This window comes from Mixophyes fleayi, chromosome 11, assembly GCF_038048845.1.
Source record: "Mixophyes fleayi isolate aMixFle1 chromosome 11, aMixFle1.hap1, whole genome shotgun sequence".
Taxonomy (NCBI): domain Eukaryota; kingdom Metazoa; phylum Chordata; class Amphibia; order Anura; family Limnodynastidae; genus Mixophyes; species Mixophyes fleayi.
The window spans coordinates 77,812,768-77,834,237 of record NC_134412.1 but is presented as its reverse complement, the minus strand read 5'-3'; the positions used below and the strand labels follow the sequence as shown (position 1 = coordinate 77,834,237).

Below are 21,470 nucleotides of genomic sequence, written 5' to 3'. Positions count from 1 at the left end.
ATTGACCTTCTGCCTGTTCCTTACGCCTCTTCTGATGATCCCGGTGTACTGCGCTACTGCTTGGCTTTGAATGATCGTTCGACCATTCCTGTTCTAATTCCCACTGAGCTGATGACTACTTGGAGAACCGTGACCTGCACATCTCATGCAGCGAAGACCATACCTCCTTGCGGGGATCCCTGGCGAAGACTGGGGGTGCGTTAGACTCCGCTCCTTCCTGTTTAGTTGCCAAAATACCAGCCAGTGGCTCCTACGGTGTTATTAACCGCGACACTTTCCTCCTTGAGTCATCTATTATGTGTTTCCTAATGTGTGGCTTTCTTTTAGCTGCCACAAAGAGATACTATCCCGATCACTGGTCTCGGGCTTGTGACACCACCAGGAGGCTAGAAAGCATAGTCCAATATAATACCCGGTGCATCTCCTCCTTTCTGAGCCTTTTTATAACCTACTTCATTCATCTTGATTAATGCAGAAAATCAATTCCTCTATTAGATGTTTAGTATCAACAACACGCATACTTTGTCCACCACTATCATTACCTTTTATGAGACTACACCATTACTGGATACCCTCTGTTAGGTCGGGGTACTTAGGGCTAGACCGAAGATCTTTAGATGATTGGGTGTTATTGAACTTTGCAACACACCATGCCAAAGGACTGATACTCGTATATATGAATAACTAGAGGTAGTTCCATTCAGGAGATTGACGCAACGTATCCTAAAAGTGTTGTTGTACAACTGTAACCGGTACTCACCTGTCTGTATCTCATACACCAAACTGCAGCTCTGAATGTTCCTTCTCCCTGCACAACACTGGTTTCCCCCATCGTGCTTCATGCTTCAGCAAATTGGTACTAGTTCCTAGTGAGCTTAAGGATGAATATTGGTCAGTTGCTGCTTTCATAGTGTTAAGGCAACAGGTGTGATAAACTGCCCCATCCACCTGCAGGATATCACTATTTCTAAAATGTGTTCTAAGGAAGTGTTTGACCAAATCAATGCAAAAGATATGAGAAAGACCTAGTAAATGAGTTATGTAAGAATTAGCAAACTTCACGGATTATGTTCCAACCTCTGTTACGGTTTTATTGTGCAGAAACAAAACATAGGAGCTAGTTGCAATAAAAATAATAAAAATACAAAACAATCAATAACATACTGTAGGGAAATAACATACAAGTTCAGTGTCAAACAAATAAAGCTGCCTGCTTAATACATGACTCATACTGATGAAAAATTCAGCCATGCATAAGTATTGTATAATGTATATCTAGATAGAGCCTGATGATGCTGGACTACACACACACACGTGAGATATATATATATATATATATATATATATATATATATATATATTTTGTAACAAAAGGAGGCATTTAGCTGGCAATATGCAGAGAAAGCAGGGAAGTAGAGTAAAACATTGGCACAGTTATGTACCTAGGTGGAGATTAAACCAGGTAAAAACATATGTGTAGTTTAAAATTGGTTTACTTACATAATTTGAAAGCTGCTTCCTCTCAGCAAGCAGACAGGGTGGGTCTGATAGTCTAAACAGAGCCAGGGATGGGCGTTTCCTTTTAAAGAGAAGGTGGGTGTGTCACCTGTCCATCAAGCTAGGCCTGTGGGAGGAGTGTCAGGTATAAAACCCTGCTTGTTTCATTGTTAAGGGAGATCAATGCTGGGCTAGCTGGCTGATCTGGACAGAGAGCTGGACTATGTATAGTAAGCGTTGAGGGTCTCCATAATTGCTGTGCAAGTATACGGTGTCAAAACATTATTACCATCCTGACAATAAAGACCCATAAAAAGGAATTAGTTGTACGCGTGTGCTTCTGCAGTAGCGGGCTCTTGCCACAATATATATATATATATATATATATATATATATATATATATATATAATCTCATCTTCATACATATACAGCAGTACTATGCAAAAGTTTTGCAGGTGTGGAAAATATGCTGCAAAGTAAGCATGCTTTCAAAATTAGAAGTGTTGAAAGTTTATTTTTTATCAATAAGCAAAATGCAAAGTGAATGAACAGAAGAGAAATCTAACTCAAATCAATATTTGTTGTGACCACCCTTTGCCTTTCAAACAGCATCAATGCAGCAATTCTTCTAGGTGCACTTGTACAAAGTCAGGGATTTTGTGGGATTACAGTCAGGTGTATAATTAACCAATTATACCAAACCAGTGATAATGATTTAATTTTCATATGTAGGTTCGAACACAGTCATTAACTGAAACAGCAGTGTAGGAGGCTTAAAGCTGGATGAGGAACAGCCAAACTCTGCTACAAAGGTGAGGTTGTGGAAGACAGTTTCATGTCACAGGTCATACCCCATGTAAGACTGAGCACTGCAACACCCCACAAGGTAGTTATACTGCATCAGCAAGGTCTCTCCCAGGCAAAGATTTAAAAAATAAACTATTAACACTAAACTACTAAAACTTTTGCACAGTGATATATATATACACACACACACACACACATACATACATACATACATACACACACACACACACACACTGGTACACCTAGTTATTGGAGATATCAAATCAACCAATCATGTGGCAGAAGCGAGATGCAGACATGGTCAAGAGGTTCATTTGTTGGTCAGGCCAAACACCAGAAATGTCATCTAAGTTACTTTGACCAAGGAATGATTGTTGGTACCAGTTGTGGTGGTTTAAGTGTCTCAGAAACTGCTGATGTCCTGTAATTTTTCATGCACAGCAGTCTCAAGAGTGAGTGGCAGTTCCGAGGACAAAAACAATTGGTTAATGAGAGAGGTCAGAGGACAATGGGAAATATTTCAAGCTGATATGAAGGCAACAGGAATTTAAATAACCATGTGCTACAACACTGGTGGGGAGAAGATCATCTCTGAACGCAGAGCAAGGGGGGCCCTACCAGGTACTAGAAAGGTGTACCCAATGAGGTGGTCACTGAGTGTGTGTGTGTGTGCATCGAAGTGGTGGAAGTGTATACGGTGGTACGCCATACCGCCACGTCCCCTACTGCCTTCATTGTAACACTATCACATTCCATTCACTTACATTCCCATTCCAGTTTCCATACGGTCACTTCTAAATTTCCACTTTGACCAGTGTGTGTGTGTGTGTGTGTGTGTGTACAAGTTAACCCGTGCACGATACTCATGCATTCTAGTCAAATCAAGCTACTTAAGGTGTTAAAAAGGTTCTTGTCATGCATTTGGGCCTAGCCCAGGCCTCCTCAGGGGAAGAGCGTTACTTCCCGACGCAAGCGCCCATTTTTAACGTGGTTTTGTCCACATGTCACCACCTCATCATTTTTCTCCATCAGCTCATCCTTCATCTTCATCGCCACATCCTTCATCAAGCTACTTAAGGTGTTAAAAACTCCCCACTGTCACCCCCGGCAACCACCAACCACTCCCAACTGTCACTTCTCCTTCAAGAAATATATAGGTCAGTTTATATAACTCTGCCCAGCAGGTGGCGCTGCAGCTTCGTTTTTTTTTTCCCACACACGCCACTAGGCATTTATATAGTAGATGTATATATATATTTCTGTGACAAACATTTTCAGTGTAAGTTAGTAGCAAAGACAAGATTAAGTTTAACAACAGTTAGAGCGTTCTATGTATACACCATGTGCGAGTCATATCTGTGACTTTTTGAATGGAGGAAAGATGTCTAACAGATAAATCGAATACTAAGAAGAAATTTCCTTCTGCACAAGTTTGGTACATTTTTAGTATCTTTCATTTTTGCCCTTGGTGAATGTGAAACTGTGTGACAGGCCGACATCCGCTAGTTTATACAGTGTACAGGATGAGTTATGAGAACTGAATGAAAGAATAAAAAAACTCACTGATACAGGCTCAGTGGGGCTGCTTAACAAAAAACAATAGATAAACACATGGAGCAAAAAGAATGATGTGCTATGACCCATTAGTGATTATAACTACTATCTGATTGGTTACCATTGGTTCCAGTACATGTAGTCTACTTACACACTTATTTCATAAGCCCATAAATCTAGGCTATTTTGCAATACGTGTATATGTTACGGTGAAACACCGAAATTGGAGAATGTCGACTTTCACCAGTGAATGTCAACATTCACATAGTCGCTTGGTGTATGTCCGAAATATTTGTTAAATATCCTTATTTCTGACTTACACCGGTGAATGTCGACATTCACCATGCACTAATGGTGAATGTTGAACATGTTCGAGATTCATATTTCTTTCTCCGTAGTTCAGTCGCGATAAATTTTCGCCTCTCTTTTTGAGAGGAATGATTAGGAACTTTAATTCACAGTACATTTAAGAACTTATCATTGGTTTCACAACAATACCTTTCTTAGGTGCACTGTGTTTCATTTGACACTGTTTGCATAAATTTAAATACAACATTACAACTTCATATGTAATATTTTTGTATTTATTTTGCAACTCTTTAAGCATACGTGTTCTTCCTCCGTGGCCTATTCTGGTATGAGTCTCATATAGTATTCTAAACAATTCCTCATTGGTAACATAATACTGTATATTCGTTTCTCTTGGTTTTAATGGTACAATTAACTTCTCTTCATCATTAATTTTCAAAACGTCAAAACGTTTTAATCGTCGGTAATCCAAAGGTGTCTTGCACTTAGTTTTAGCAGAAACCACTTCAGAAAGTATTTTCGAGTACTTTTCTTGAGAAAAATAAAAACAATTGTCTTCTCGTTTACTCGCAATTAATGCATTTAACTTTTCAAGAAAAAGATCACAATCCACTCCAGTATCCATTCTGTATAAATTAGGGTATCGGAATCACTCATTCCACCAGAACACGGGATTTGACAGGAAACAACCTGTCGCCTATATGTCGGCTCCTCCCTTTTCGTCCTTCACCAGAGCATGTCTGTGATTGTCGACATACACCAGTGAGGGTCCGAATGTACAAGAATGTAATGAAATATTCGATCTTTCACCAACGTATTTGGTGTTTGTTGACATTCACTGGTGAAAGTCGACATTCTCCAATTTCGGTCTTTCACGGTAACATATGCACACCATACAAGCCAATAGTCCTCGCTTGCAGCGTCCGGAAGCCGGAGCAGTATGTCGTAGTGTAGTTAGGGGTGTATCTTGGTGGATTGAGGGTGAAGCCATATTATATCCATATTTCCTTACCTACTGTCAGGAGCCGCGGCGGCCGCGGACACCGCCGTGACTCACTTCCTCCTAGTGCTGGCATTCCGACCGTCTCCATGACGACCGGGACTTCACTTCCTGTTTCTCGACCATGGCCGCCACCAAATGTTCTATTCAGCACGTTCCGGCAACACAGAGCAGCCAGGCACATGCGCTGAAACTGGTACAGCTTGTGGGCTGATTAATTAACTAGTTATAATTATCTGGTGACTGTGGTCTATTACAGAGCAAAGCCCTGATTGGTCAGTGTCACTATATAAGGCAGTTAGTCTGTTGCTGACCTGCTTTGTCCAGTTCCTGTTGTCCCTGGGGATACTCTGCCCGTTTGTTATCTGATCTGCCGTTGTGACCTTTGCCTGTACTTTGGACCTTGCCTGTGACCCTGACCCTTTGGCCTGTATCTGGGACTCCGCTGTTTTGCCTGTGACCCTGACCCTTGGCGTGTTATCTGACCATTCTACCTTCCTTGTGACCCCTGACCTTGGCTAACGTCTGACCATCCGCTACCATCTACTCAGCCTCCTCTGGCCTCCCGCTGCGGTGTTGTATAACGAACTTGCACTACGCTAAGAGTTAAGTCCTGGGGCATCCGAGTACCTGTGAGCACATTAAGCTCTACGGGAAAGGCGGCTGCTAAAAGTGAAGGCCTCTGTCATCTGTTCTACAAGTTAGTTATCAAACCAGCAGCTTAACACCTACGATGTTGGGAAGTGCGGCCCAAACTGGATATTTATTTGATATTGGGAAAGGGAAATAGATGACATGTGGGATTCCATTTCTATGCACACTGCTTAGCACCATATACCTATACTGTGTATGCTTTAGACAACAAGAAGAAAAGTGGGAACGAGATGAACTCGAGCTGCATTACTTTATACACAATCAGGGAACTGCTCAGGGTCATTAAGATAAATACTGTGATACACAAATAAGACAGGGGGAGAGAAAGTACATGTACGACATCCTGGCTGCAGTGTTTCACTAAAAACATACAAGTCACTGTAGAAGAATAATAGCTATGAATTTGCTATACATTTCATAGACTATATCAATGCGCTGGTTTCCTAAATACAACCTCCCAGGTTACGACAGGGCAGAGTGATGGGCTATCTATACACAAGAAATCGGTGAAGGCTGGGAACTATGTCCTTGAAAATATATCTTCTATAAATTGGACATAAGTCATTGAAATCCCCCCCTTCCAGGGACAGGACTAGACAAAGAAATCTACAAAGCCCCCTTAAACTTCTAGTGGTATGTAATGATTGGACGAGATGTCACTAGGCTGTTTTTAATGATGCATTAGAGCGTATTAGCTTATGGAACACGCAGTCATATTAAAGGATAGACACAGTAATGTCCACAACTGGTCATTTACTCTGTTAAGTCACCTGAACAGTGAGATGTCAGCAACACGTCTATTACATATATACAATAAGACAATATGGACAAAGGTCATTGGTGGATTACTCAAAGACCTTAGAAAAAATGCATTGACTGAGTAATACTGATAACTTACCTAAAGTTGCTGTAATTAAATATAATCCCCATTTAATTGACAAAAGAACAAGACTTGTATGATATTGTAATTCCCTTGTGTGGATATATTTGTTATTATTAATAAAGCACTAAAGGCAAACATAGAATAAACATGTAAAAGAGCACACTTAGAAGTGTTATAACTCTTTTTATTGTGCCACATAGCCCTGCCAGGAGACAGTTCATTGCTCCTGCTGATCATCTCTCACCTCCTCCCAACAGCTTCATATTTGGCCTCTGCTCACTGATTCTGTTGTCTGGTTCACTTCTGGTCAAGAAACATAGGGAGAGATGGGACAATAACTTTTCAGACAGCTAGACCGGCAGAATGCCTACCACTGGAGCCAGTGTGGTTTGTACTTTTTAGCTTTCTACTTACTATTATTAGTTCATATGGGGTGTTCTATTTGGGCTGTTAGTAAATTGTTTAGTTGTCCTCTTTAAGTTTACAGATATGACCAAAAGAAATGCGTTTAGTACATATACTATGGTGTATTTGTAGTTTTTGAGCATTCTGCTTTTCCGGTATCTCTTTCCTGTGTAGCATTTCATTTTACACGGGAGAGATCTCTTTGTAACAGATTATTTCCTCGCTGATATTTACAATTGCATTAAAACCTACAGCATCTATTTCATTGCTCACTCCAGAACCGCAAACTACCATCCCATTTCCTTAGTCCATGCTTAAGCACTATGTCCAACTCTGTCCATTGTACCAATTAGCAGATACTCTTTGCTCTGACTTCCAGTCAATGTCTTGCACTTGGTATGAAAATTAAATGGTCATGTTAGGAGCAGTTTCTTAGTGGTTATGAATGAAATACACTGGTTGAGTGTGGTCACCAGGAGTATTTTTGAATAATATAATTTACACTACGGACGCAAGTTTGTGTGGTTCAAGATCGTCTATTCTTCTTCTGGAGACACAATGCCCAAGCTCATCCCACTGTTATCTTTACAGCGTCTGCTGTCTCACGTCTACAGTAAAGTCTGGACGGTAAGGAAACTGCAGCTCTCCTCATCCTGTAGAGCAGTTTGCATTCATCTGGCTCTTTTCCGAACCCTAGTCAAGATGGTCATCGTTGTGTTCTTCGAACGTGTCTTTACTGGGTCCGCACTCTTGAATAATGGTTTGCCAACGTTCCTGTTGGGGCAAAAGAAAAACAAGGTTTCAAAGTTCTTCATGTTTGAACTAAATTTTATAGATGGCTGGATTTATCATAAGTAAAGATTAGCACGCAAGACTGCGATATTGGACAATTGGCCTCAAAAGGAGTGTGACTTATAAAGTATTTTGGAAATTAAGATGTGAATAGGACCGTTAACATCCAGTGTGTGGCAGGCCTCAGCGTAAACAGGAAGTGATATGGCTACGTCGCCCAAGCACCAAACCTTATCCCCATGGGTGGCCAGATTGGACCGTGATCCTGTTCCTCGGACTGAGCAGCAGACCTTGGAGCCTTTGTATGGGCCTTTGTACGGTCATCTAAAACACCATTTGTGATCAGGTTATATTGTCTGCAAAATTCAGAGTTAAATCATCTTCTATGTTAAAAAAAAACCACAACTGCAGGATTCTATTTAGCTAAATGTTAAGTTACAATTTCATGGCATGAACCTTCAGCATTTGTCAAGGATATTGCTCAATCCCTAATCATATTGAACACTGAGTGTAATTGCTTGCTGCATTCATCCCGTGTTGCATTTTCAAGGACAATGCATAATTTCATACTAAGAGCTGTTTGAGATCCGCTCACCTTCTAAGCTGGGTTCAGTCATTCTTATTAAGATTGGCTTCTGTTTCTGACTTAGATGTGCTAGAATAGAATCTGTTTTTTCACTCAGAAGGATTTCAATTTTTAACAGTTTACTGGTTAGGCAGAAAGTTTATAGACATGTGTTGTAATATTAATAACTATTTATTTGTAAGTCTTGTTCCTATAGCTACAGTATTGCAGTTTTATGTTGTACAGCACGGTGGCACTGTGGAGCAAAGAATGGTGGCACAGTGGTTAACATTGCTGCCTCACAGCTCAGTCATGGGTTCAATCCCAAATAGAGTCCAATCTGTGAGAAATCTGTATATTCTCTCCGTGTTTGCGTAGGCTTCCTCAGGGCGCTCCAGTTTCCCTGCTCATGCAAAAAATATACTCGTACGTTAATTGGCTCCTGACAAGGAGTTACCTTGTTTGTGCGTGGAAGGAAATTTACACCGTTCTCTCCAATGAGGCAGGAACTGATGTAAATAATTATTACATATTCTCTGTACAGCTCTATCTAAATAATTATTCTTCAAGTGTACTCCACACTTCCTTAAAATAATCCAAGTCTAAAGGTATGGAAGGACAAGGCAGGAGTGTGACCTAAGAGTATAATAAAAAACATGTCTGTACTCTTCTAATTTTCTAATTTAAAAGGGGTTTGTCACCTGTGGGCAGTACTCGCCCCCATTGCCCCTACCCTCTGTTAAAACACATTAACGTCTCTGCACTCCAGGGGTTATATTTACTAAACTGCGGGTTTGAAAAAGTGGAGATGTTGCCTATAGCAACCAATCAGATTATAGTTATTATTTATTTAGAACATTCTACAAAATGACAGCTAGAATCTAATTGGTTGCTATAGGCAACATCTCCACTTTATCAAACTCGCAGTTTAGTAAATATAACCCTAGGGGGTAAATGTATCAAGCTGAGAGTTTTCTGATGGGTTTGAAAAACCAATCAGATTCTAGCTATCATTAATTTAGTACATTCTACAAAATGATAGCTAGAATCTGATTGGTTGCTATAGGCAACATCTCCACTTTTCAAGCATGCAGGAAAACTCTCAGCTAGATACATTTACCCCTAGGTGTCTGTTTTCTCACTGCAGTTGTTGCATGGATCCAAGAACTGGGAAACTGGTTTGGACTACAGATTGTCATCCAGCCAGTCTGTCCATTATTTATAGAGGGCGGGACGTCAACTTGTACTTCAGACTACACCTCGTTCTGCTTGTCCCAGGCCGCAAATAAGTACGTAAAGCGTGTAGAACCAACTATTCTGACCCTGGGAAGTTAGTAATAGCTGGAACAACCAGCAGGCTCAGGAAATAAGAACTGTCTTGATAGGAGAACATTTGTACATGGGTTTGCAAAACCCATGTACAAATGTTACTTATGTCATAATGCATGTTAGATGATTTTGAGACAGATAAACATTTCCATGCACACTGGGGGTCTATTTAACAAGGACGGGCGATTTGGAAGATTATGTTTTTTTTACAGCATTAGAAAATCTCCTATCGCCCAATATAATAATAAAATTTCGTCAAGGCAGCTGAGCCAAAATTAAAATAATAAAAAGTAAAAAAAAGTAAAAAATAGAAAAATAAATGATTATTAGTTTTACTAAAGAGAAAATACTTTACTTAAATAATGAAGTATTTTATCCAGTGGAGAACCTCTGTTATCGCTATGGGGAAGCTTCTCCGGGGGCCCCTGGGGAGACTATAGTGTTCACCAGCCAGGGGAATTTGTTAAATAGGGAAAAACCCTAAATCCAGGGAAAACTCCCATTTTCACCGTATGTAGAGCTTTAATCCCTTTGTTAAATAGATCCCTTTTTTCATGCAATAACTATGTTACTCTCTATGTGGGAAGCACGGTGGCTTAGTGGTTAGCACTTCTGCCTTCCCGACCATGGCCTTATCTGTGTGGAGTTTGTATGTTCTCCCTGTGTTTGCGTGCGTTTGCTCCGGATGTTCCAGTTTCCTCCCACACTCCAAAGACATACTGGTAGGTTAATTGGCTGCTATCAAAATTGACCCTAGTCTGTGTGTCTGTCTGTGTGTCTTAGGGAATTTAGACTGTAAGCTCCAATGGGGCAGGGACTGATGTGAATAAGTTCTCTGTACAGCGCTGCGGAATCAGTGGCGCTATATAAATAAATGATGATGTCCTTACAGTTCTGTCTTACTAGCACCTGTTGGCATTTAGGCGTAGCCGTCACTTACATCACCTACCTGGTTGTTTTTGCACTTTTCTGCACAGACTTTCTCCAGCACCATTCTTATATACCGGCATAACACATATCTTGCTCGTAGTCCCGTCGGGTACATCTGTCAAATGTATACTGTGAGTTTGCGGCGCCACACTGACTACTGAGGAGCGGCCCGCTTGCCTTCGGCACCTTACTCGATAGCCCTTTACTTCTCCATCTGCTGACCCCCATGTGGCCTTCAGGCTGTCAGGGCCTAGGTCCTCAAAACGTAGGTACTTCACTTTGGAGTCCTCTATCAAAGAAAATACAGGTTTGTATTGTCAGTAAATTTGCTGTCTTTGATCCAAGAGCAGTAGAACAAGGAAGACAGAATAGTCATCCATATTAAATACCTAAATGCACCAAGTAGGTGATACACTAAATAGTGACAAAAGGAAGCAGGCCTAAGCAGGAAATGATACAATTCTATTATATTGACACAGGTGGCAAATTTCCTCACAGTATATCCAGCCGGACAGCACCTGCTCTGCAGAGGAGTAACTTCCTGTCTGAAAAGTAACTGCTCTCTCCTGTAACATACACATTCATTAATACACAGATACAGATACACACACACACACACACACACACACACACACACTGCATTAGCACAGAAATAAACATTTTGCATTAACAATAAAAACACACAAACATCACAAATGTTCACCCATGTTCTATCCAGTTTAATACCTCCTTCTCACTCCCTGCTACTCTCTCCCTCCAATATTTGATGCAATAATCCTACCACTAAGCAACACCATCGTGTGTGTGTGTGTGTCATACAAAGCCTGCCAAACCTGATTGCCACTCAGCCCTGCCCTCCATGGCACTGAGCTATGCCCTGTACCTCCCACGCCCCCTCTACCAAGGGCAGCACTAAGACAAAAGATATTTGACCAATGACCTATTAAAACTACCCTTGGCTTTAGCCAGTTTTTTAGCGATGGGCACATATTTTTTCATGACTATTCATCTGCTAACATTGCTATATTTCAATATTGCCCACTGATCACTTTTGAGCTCTTATTTTCATTAGAACAATTATTAGCCCATTAACCCTCGAACTGTCTGAAGCAGTGTTTCCCTATACTTCCAATCTCAAGAGAAAGCCCATAGCTGTTATTCAACCTTTTTATAAACGCATATCATCATCCAGATTTATGTCTAGTTATCATTTGCTCTTAAGTACGGGCAAACTAATTCTTAACGCATTGATCTTTATGAAGCCACTTGTATCAAAATACCTTCTATGTAGAAAATAAATGGAAAAAATAATAATATTTTAAGCTTGTCCGGTTGAACGCTCAGTTATTAAAGAAAAAAAGGTACATTTGCACTTTGATTTTGCATAAAATATAGCGGCTAAAAAAGAAACAGTTCATCCAGTCTTATAAAACGATAATGGAAGGACTGTGGTGAGGTGGGTCACATGGGTGTCTACAGGATGTGATTGGTTGGCAAAGACACTGTCCAATCACTTTCTGCCAACACCCACCACATCATGCACTATGGTTACATTATTTTCACGGGGGTCCATCTGCATTTGTGGTGGTTGGCAGCTCTAGCTGGGCAAACCATTTAACTTTTCTAAACACTGAATATGTTGTAAGATAGGGCTTAATACCCTGCAACATCTCTGCACACCTTTATAACCCACCTATGTTTTAGTTGCATTTGTTTGTTGTTATTTTTAAACTCACATTCCGATTATGCCCCCTTTACCCACCTATAAGGTCTGGTTGTGCATGCAGTGAGGAGATTTATAGACAAATATTTGAACAACAGATACTTGTTTGGGGGTGGGCTAAAATTTATTTACCTCCATTTTAATTACAGTTTATGTTCCCCTTCTACTACATGCAATTTTATAGAATCCCCCCACAGTGACATACCCATAAAAGTATCAGAAAGAATAGGTAACCAACATCAACCCAGGGAACCTCAGCTGCAACATGTTTCATGCACAGAGAACACTGTAATAATGGGTTTATAATTAGGAACAGTAGACCCATGCCTGTAGATGGCAGGACCCAAGGGCAGCTCTTAACTCTCCCTCCCCCCATACTAAATCAGAAACTGGTGTGACCACGCCCCTGCCCAGCGTTTATTATATTAAGTGATGTCTCCATTCATGGGGCTCTATCCAGAGACTACAGTGTGACTAAATGGCAATATCTCTGAACAGAGCAAAGCCCAGAACAGCATCTGCTGCCTGTTTCTTGCTACAGAAGCCCAGTGGCGGATCCAGGGGGGGGCGATAGGGGCGATCGCCCCCCCCTAGCAGACACTTGCTGCCGACGGCTGCACACTATGTGCAGGTCCGTCCAGCCGTGACAGGCAGGGACAGTGTGCTGCCTGGCTGCTCTGACTGTGTTTAAAACACAATCAGAGCAGCCGGGCAGCACACTGTCCCTGCCTGTCACGGCTGGACGGACCTGCACATAGTGTGCAGCCGTCGGCAGCCTAAGATTTTAGAAAGGGGCGGGGCCTAAATCGCCCCGGGTACAGTACTTTTCTAGATCTGCCCCTGCAGAAGCCGGACTCATTGCTAGGGGCTGACCAATGCCGACGGGTGCCTTGAGCAATGTCATACAGCCTGGGGCTCTCTAGTTGGTGAATGGCAATAGTGTTCATCAGCAATTAGAATGTTGGAACCTGTCTTACTCTGGTTGTTACTAAAACCTCTGGAGCTTTCAGAATATGGACCAGCGGACAGAACGGTGGTAAGTACCCAAATTGGGAGGAAGGGTGGCTTGACGTTATCTGCACTGTAGTAGCCACCAGCGTTTCGATGTCTGTCTTGCGGTAGCCACTAGATTTGTAGTCTGAATAGTATGATGGACAATAGATTGCACTCGTTTTGTATAGTGGTCACTAGAAAATACTATGTGATGTATATCAATCACCAGAATGCTCTCTATATCGTATACGTGTCACCAGAATGCTGTCTGTTATGTATACGTGTCACCAGAATGCTGTCTGTATCGTATACGTGTCACCAGAATGCTCTCTGTATGGTATACGTGTCACCAGAATGCTCTCTGTATGGTATACGTGTCACCAGAATGCTCTCTGTATGGTATACGTGTCACCAGAATGCTGTCTGTATCGTATACGTGTCACCAGAATGCTCTCTGTATCGTATACGTGTCACCAGAATGCTGTCTGTATCGTATACGTGTCACCAGAATGCTCTCTGTATGGTATACGTGTCACCAGAATGATGTCTGTATCGTATACGTGTCACCAGAATGCTCTCTGTATGGTATACGTGTCACCAGAATGCTGTCTGTATCGTATACGTGTCACCAGAATGCTGTCTGTATCGTATACGTGTCAACAGAATGCTGTCTGTATCGTATACGTGTCACCAGAATGCTCTCTGTATGGTATACGTGTCACCAGAATGCTCTCTGTATCGTATACGTGTCACCAGAATGCTCTCTGCATGGTATACGTGTCACCAGAATGCTCTCTGTATGGTATACGTGTCACCAGAATGCTCTCTGCATGGTATACGTGTCACCAGAATGCGCTCTGTATCATATACGTGTCCCCAGAATGCTCTCTGTATCATATACGTGTCCCCAGAATGCTCTCTGTATTGTATATATGTCACCAGAATGCTCTCTATATTGTATATGTGTCACCAGAATGCTCTCTGTACTATAGCGTGAGCACTAGAATTCTGTCGTTATTGTATATCACTCAATCAATGCTCTCTGTATTGTACATAGCTCACTAAAATGATCTCTGTATTGTATATCATTCACTAGAAATGACTCTGCATTGAATACTGGAATTATAAAATCGTATAAATGCCAATGGTTCGATAAAATATTGTTATATCGCTGCTCAATTTCCTTCCCCCATTAAATGCAGTTTAGCTGAACACTACAAGTCTGTTCTATTATTGGCTCAGAGATCAGTTTCCTGTCTTTACTGCACTCCAATTGGCTGTCAGAGTTCAGTGAAGTAGTGAAATACAACCAGCTAATTAATTACAGGCTACCATTATCTACCATTGTATACTGGGCCACCAGGTACCGGGCTCTGTAGGGCACAACTGACCATGAAGAACTGGGCAATATATTGTACATTTGGCCACTAGACTGGGCAATCTATTGTACACTGGGCTACCAGGGATTGTGCTCTATAGGGCACGTGTGAATCAAGTACTGTACACCGGACCCACAGGGAATGGACTCTGCTTTGTACACTAGCCTCCTTTTACTAAGCACATCTTAATACTTTTATAATATAATTATTTACAATATGTTTGTGTTATACGATAATATACTGTTGAAGTCGTATAATTGGATGAACGAAAGTATATTGGTTTAATATTGGTTTGCCGTGCGTATTGCGAAGCGTACGCCACGTGTTACGTGACGTGGTGCATTCGCACGGTAAAATACGCACGCACACACTCGCATTACAACAGTTAGTTATTTATATCATTTCATATTGGTTCTGTTACACTGTAATTCAGGAGCAGATAGTATTCGGTATATTATTAGTCTATATATATATATATATATATATATATATATATATATATATAGATATATATATATATATATATATATATATATAGTGATTATATGTACATTGTAGTGTTATTAAAGGTTTAGGTAATAGGAAAGGTGTCATGCCTGATATCATATTGAAGCCCTAATCATCAGCAGCTGTCCGGTGCAATCGGCGAAGAGATCGCACATTGCATACTTTAGTTATTGATATTAGAGAGTAAAACCTTTGTATGATACTGGCTATGAAAAGGAGCAGACCCCCTGGAGAGAAGACCCCCACCTTTGGATTCCTTAGATTGAATCAACCTATTACCTGTCTGGCCTGGACCCACCCAACGTCTGGACCTATAGAAACAATCTACGTCATCTCTAATGTTCTCAATGAAACACTGACTGTATATATATTAGCTGCATCTCACTGGGGCTCAGTCAACTCTGACACAATATTCTATACAGAATATTGTCCATCGGGTCCGGTGATTGCGCAGCGTGCGCAAGCGATTGCATTTGGTATGTACTTATCTTTTGGTATTGGCTGTGCTGTACTGTACTTTATCATGATATAATAATGTATTGAATTGTTGACTATTTACATCTGTTAAAAATAAATCACTTTGTGCTTTGGACACACATTCAATTGATTGGGCAATGCTTATTTTAAAACGATAGAATTACTTTAATAATTTGGGGGCTCGTGAGCTTTGGAGGTTTCGTTGCCGATGATACGCAAGACCAACGGATTTCGGTTCCTCAACAAAGGGTGGAGACGCGTCATAAACGGGTAAGAACACATTGTGTTCAAAACCTGAATTTTACTCTGTGTTGTGAAACCGAATGTCCGTTTTGCATTATCTAGGGCACGCTAACTAGAACCTAGGGACAAAAGAGAAAACTGTTTCTTTTTTCTGTCATTGTGCGTTTTAACTGTATTGCATTGCTTAGCGTATGTGTATTTCCTGCTGTGCGTACGCGAACTTCCGGTAGACTTGCCACGTGGTTAAACAATCGTTTTGATAGTTATTGTACGTGTATAGTATAATTACTTGTGAAAGCCTCTGAGGTATTATTACTGTTGTTGGGAACTTTTGATTTTCTGCGCAGAAAAGGTGTATAGTGTGTGATGTTGTAACGTAGATACACTGTTTTATTGTTGAGGTGCTCAGTTGCTGTCTGACGAGGCGGATTGCCCAACTGAAGGACGGTATACAGGGCAGGTATACCGAATGCGAAAACGAAGTTTTCGCAAAAGCGCTACCAATAGATCGCAAGGTTTGCTAATAATTAGTATTAGTAGGCAGTGCGATCCGGTCGCACCGTTAGTGCGAATTGGTGAAGCAGCTAGGAGGAATTATACTGGAAAGGCAGGTTGATTGTATCGACTTTGCGCTCCCAGCGATAATAAACTCAGCAGATTTTTGTGGTTTAGCCAGGGTATCGAGGAGCTGATAGCCCTTGGGGCCCACAGTGATATTTCTGTATTAGGGACCCTCGCCAAGGGCGAGAAAAGCGAGTGAACGCGGCTAACAGGAAATACGTTCACCGAGCATTATAGATCTCTAGCGGTGAGTATAGCAACAGAGTTGAAATTATTTGGTGGAAAGAACAGAGCATTGCGGTGTGTCTGTGTTTCACATTTGGCCGGAAGGAACAGAGCATTGCGGTGTGTCTGTGTTCCGGGTAGAAAGTATATTGTGCAACATGGGTGCTAGGCATACGCTAGAGATTGCCAGTTTACTGCCTAAGGAAGGTCTTATTGAGTCAGCGAGGTTTCTCATGTGTGCAAAATATGGTGCATACGCAACTGTGTATTGTGACACGTGGGTCGAAATGACCAAAGAATGTGATAGGCCTTTCCCAACAACAGGGAGTTTTAATGCAGAGGTGCTAAATACCGTAAAAGATAAAGTACGGTTGATTAAGTCAACGAAAGTGAGAAATGCACATAATCATTGTTTAAAATCGTGGCAAATGGAAGGTAACACGTGGCAGAGCAGCGAACGCACAGCGGAAGTGAGTGTAAGGAAAAACACGTGTTCAGCGGAAGTAAGCGTACCGGAAACAAGCATTCCGGAAGTGTGCATTGCAAAGCGTGGCGAACTGAGCGCAAACACGCCCCCGATAAATTCGGTCGGGGCGGGAAGTACAGCCAATACCAAAAATGTAAAAACTGTAACTAGTAACTTGTATGTTGTTTTAAGTAACGTTAAAAGTAATGTTTCAGGACAAAGAAGAGGAACGGTCCCACCAGCAGGGGCAGCTGCTGAAAGTGGTGAGAATAATGAAAAGGTTAACACAGGGGGAGACATCCATTGTACTGCAGCAGCAATTTCAGCAACTAGTTTCAGTGATTTGGCAGACTTACATCCAATCTGCACAGCAGCAGTTCCCAATGGGAAAGCAGACAGGAATAGTGATGTTCCCTTAAAACATGTAGCAAAGCATGATCCATGCACTAGGTCTGAAACATTTTCAATTTTGTCTGATTTCCCTGATCCTAGGAAAGATTTGACCAAATGTCAGCAGTTTATTAGATATTATGGTAATGTGTATGAGCCAACTAATAAAGATTGGCGAGTATTATTGAAGGCCTGTCTTCCTCTCAATACTGATATACAAAAGTTCATTAATGATTGTATGTTGGAGGAGGATGAATCCTTAACCGAGGATGATAATCAGGACAATATTAGAAATATAATCACACAGTTGGCCATATATTTCCCAGTGATAGTGGACTGGAGTAAAATTTTTAGTATCCAGCAAAAAGATAGTGAAAATGCAACAGACTACTTTTGCAGGGCTCTGATGGAGATGGTCAAATATACTGGGGTACCAGACATAAAAGATAATGAAGATTACAGAGAGGTTGCTGTTCACGTTCTAATGGATGGACTCAGGGAAAACTTGAAAAAAAGGGTGCAAACTTCATTACCATACTGGAGAGGAAGTACTGTAAGTGTTCTCAGGGAGTCAGCTATAGAACATGATAGAAGTATGAATAAACAGAAAGAGACACTAAGTGATAGGGTAATGATTGTAAGTATCCCAGCACTAGAGGGACTGCACACACGACCACCAGCATACAACCCACATAATAAGAAACATAGAAAAATCAGGTGTTTTAAGTGTAACGAAGAAGGCCATTTCGCAAGAGATTGTAAAAAAGAAGAGAAACAACATGAGTTGAGAAAGTGTTTTAGATGCACTAAAATAGGACACCAAGCACAGGACTGTACAATGACAAGAGTGGAAGCAAAGAGACTTGGCCCATCTAAGGGGGAATCACATAGACACCCACAGAGACGGCGCACACAAGTCTCGGAGACTTCTCAACAGTTTCCTGTGCACCTCATAGCAGCCAATTCCTGGGGGAGAAATATAGCCGACTCTAGAGTTAATCTGTGGTGAGCATTAAGGTGCAAAATGTAGAAAGAAACTTATTTTTTTTAAAAGTAATCTTTGTTGATTTTGTTTGTTCGTTTTATGTTGTCACATGTTTGTTTTCCTAAATCGCTAGCCGACGGCAAAGAATAGAAATGTTTGTTTTGTTTGCTGTTTTAAGATAACTATCTTGTTTTTCTTTTCACAGATAAAAGGGACACAAAAGAAGTATAGACAAGTGTTTAAAAGGGGTGAGATAGAGAAATAGAAGAATTACTCTTGAAAGACTAATTAACAATAGACAATTGGAACACTCTTTTGTTTTAGGCTGCAGTGACTCATGATAATTTGTTTGGCTGAGAATCATTATCCAACAATGAAGTATGTACATACTTTGCTTCAAAATATCGTTTTATGTATGTTAGAGAAAATATGAGTCACTAAGAGTACATTTTTACATTTCTCTATTATAAGTTAGAAAAGTCCGTTGAAAAGGTATGTAGTCAATGAGATACCGAGTTCTTAATGAACAAATGACGGACGACACTGGATTGCACTGTTAAGAACCCCTAGTCAAGTATGGGGAGGGGTCATAGTTAGCAAATAGCTAAGGGGAACAGTGGAATGAATACAGCCATTTCCCCATAGAGTCAGAGTCCAATCCAGCTGTCATTTTGTTGTAAAAAAAAAAATCTCCCTTTCTACATGTATGTTTGTATTCAAACCTTTGTATTCCCATCATTCATTGCTTTCCTATTTCTCATTCTTTACACAAACGCTAGTCTCTCCCCCTACCTACATCTCTCTCTCTCTACCCTCTCTCTCTCTCTCTCTCTCTCTCTCTCTCTCTCTCTACCCTCTCTCTCTCTCTCTCTCTCTACCCTCTCTCTCTCTCTGCTCTGGTAGAGATAAAATCAGTCTCAACAATGGGGCTAAAACATATTTTTATGTTTTTACATAAGACAAATTCAGAGATACACACACTAGATTGATATGAGTTACAGAAACAGTCAGGGGTTTTGTTTTCATGTGTATAGAAACTGCTGATTTTAAGCAGAAAGGTTCTGTTGTGGAAATACGATTCATGTGTTATAGATTGCATATCTGTTTTGTTTTTTTGTTTTGGCTCGTGCCTCCTGTACAAAAATGTGCCTTTTTATGGATGCACAAAGGGTGGAGACAGGAGATTGCTAGAGGATAGGCATACAGATATGCATCTCTGTGTAGAACATTGGAGTAGGATTTTTACCACAAGATACGACATAATGTGAAACCCTAGAAAATGTAGAATTTTCATGTTTTATAATTTTCACTGTTAGACAGGCATGTACTGGATACTGTTATATTTGAAGAAAGTGTTATAGAAAGAGACCTCTTTGCCTTTCCCACTTAGTCAAGTAGCTGAATATGAGGTACTGAGAATGACATGTGAGTTAGCAGAGGGAAAATCGATTGATATACATTGGTCTTTAGCATTTTTCTAGTCTAGAGGGCGATGTTGAGGTGACTGAGAAATCGTTTTATAGCAATACCAGCACATGATTAGGACACTACATAGAGGACTTTATACAGTGACACAGTTACCAACTGAAGTAGCTGCTAGTAAGGTCCACACTTACACGCACAACCATACATGGCTGTCACACCAGGGAGAACATAGCTGTCAAATAGACAGCAGGGTTTTATGTGACAGCTAACAAATCTATGTTTTGTTTGTTTTTCGTTGTATTGTTTTAGTTTTAAAAAGGTGAACACACATGCACGCATACACATATTGGTTAATATAGGAAGATTTGTGTTACCCGAGGGATAAACTGTCTGGAAGGTGAAGAGATGTGGTGAGGAGTCTGGTGGACTCTGGAGAGATGGACAAGGTAGACCAATAGAGCCATCCCATATCCCTCCTGCTGATGGGTTTTCCTCCAGGTAAAACAAATACACGTCATCCAATTACCACCATGCAGGATCCTCAAGTATACACAGGTGTACCAATGAAATATGTCTAGGTAGAGGTGTATTGAAATGTGTCTAATGTATTACTGTTTCATACTCAAAGCTTTTGTTATTTAATGTGATAGTCCTAGAGTTATAATAGATGATAGGGATATTCATGTTATTGATAATAGATGTATAATGTATGAGTAGTGGTAACAAATCACATACTTTCAGTTAGCCATAAACCAGTGTGAACATAAAGTAGTGGTACTCGGTAGAATGAATTGAATAGAATAAGAGTTGGAACTTGATTGAAGTGCCACTAGTCCTTTCCCGCTACCAAGGGATCACCCCTGGGCAGACTCCTAACCTGTCAGTTTTTGAAATGTTCTTGACCCCTCGTGAGAGGAGATTGTAACTGGGAGGCTAGGTTAGACCTTGAGAGAAGGTAAATAGTGAGACAGCAACCGAGAACGTCCAAAACACTGTTTCCTGAAAGGTCACACTAACTGTCAGGATGTTGGATCAGGAGAGTAAGTTGTGGAGCAGTAATTTCTTAAGCTTAGGTTATTTGCCAGACAGGTACCAGGTGTAGGCTACCAGCCTCACGGCTTCAAGGGTAGCAGAGACACACTGGTGCCCATACCACCCACTGCAGAGGGGCCAACACTCAGAGAAGGGTCCAAGGGCACTCATGAGTCTGTACTGAAAGGCCTCGAATGCAGTTAGTAGCACCTGAGCCAAAGGCTAAGACTGTTGTCCAGCATGAAGTTGTAGTTTATCCTCTTTTGTGTTCTCCCATTTCACTCTCTTCTCAGGACGGTTAATTCTTTTGATTATTAGCAGGTGACAGAGACTGGTTC

At 41.0% G+C, this 21,470-nt stretch overlaps 1 protein-coding gene across 4 annotated transcripts in view; it reads right to left on the bottom strand.

The window, feature by feature from the left end:
• Positions 1–6,476: 6,476 nt before the first annotated feature.
• The window catches only part of VWA1 (von Willebrand factor A domain containing 1), an 85,869-nt gene continuing 70,875 nt past the window's right edge, over positions 6,477–21,470 (bottom strand). For all 4 annotated transcript variants that reach the window (XM_075189798.1, XM_075189799.1, XM_075189801.1 and 1 more), the window contains 2 exons: positions 10,746–11,015; positions 6,477–7,884 (listed from right to left, as the gene is read on the bottom strand). In XM_075189798.1, coding sequence (XP_075045899.1) covers positions 7,844–7,884; positions 10,746–11,015 — 311 coding nt within the window. In that variant the 3' untranslated portion in view covers positions 6,477–7,843. The remainder of the gene's footprint in view (positions 7,885–10,745; positions 11,016–21,470) is intronic.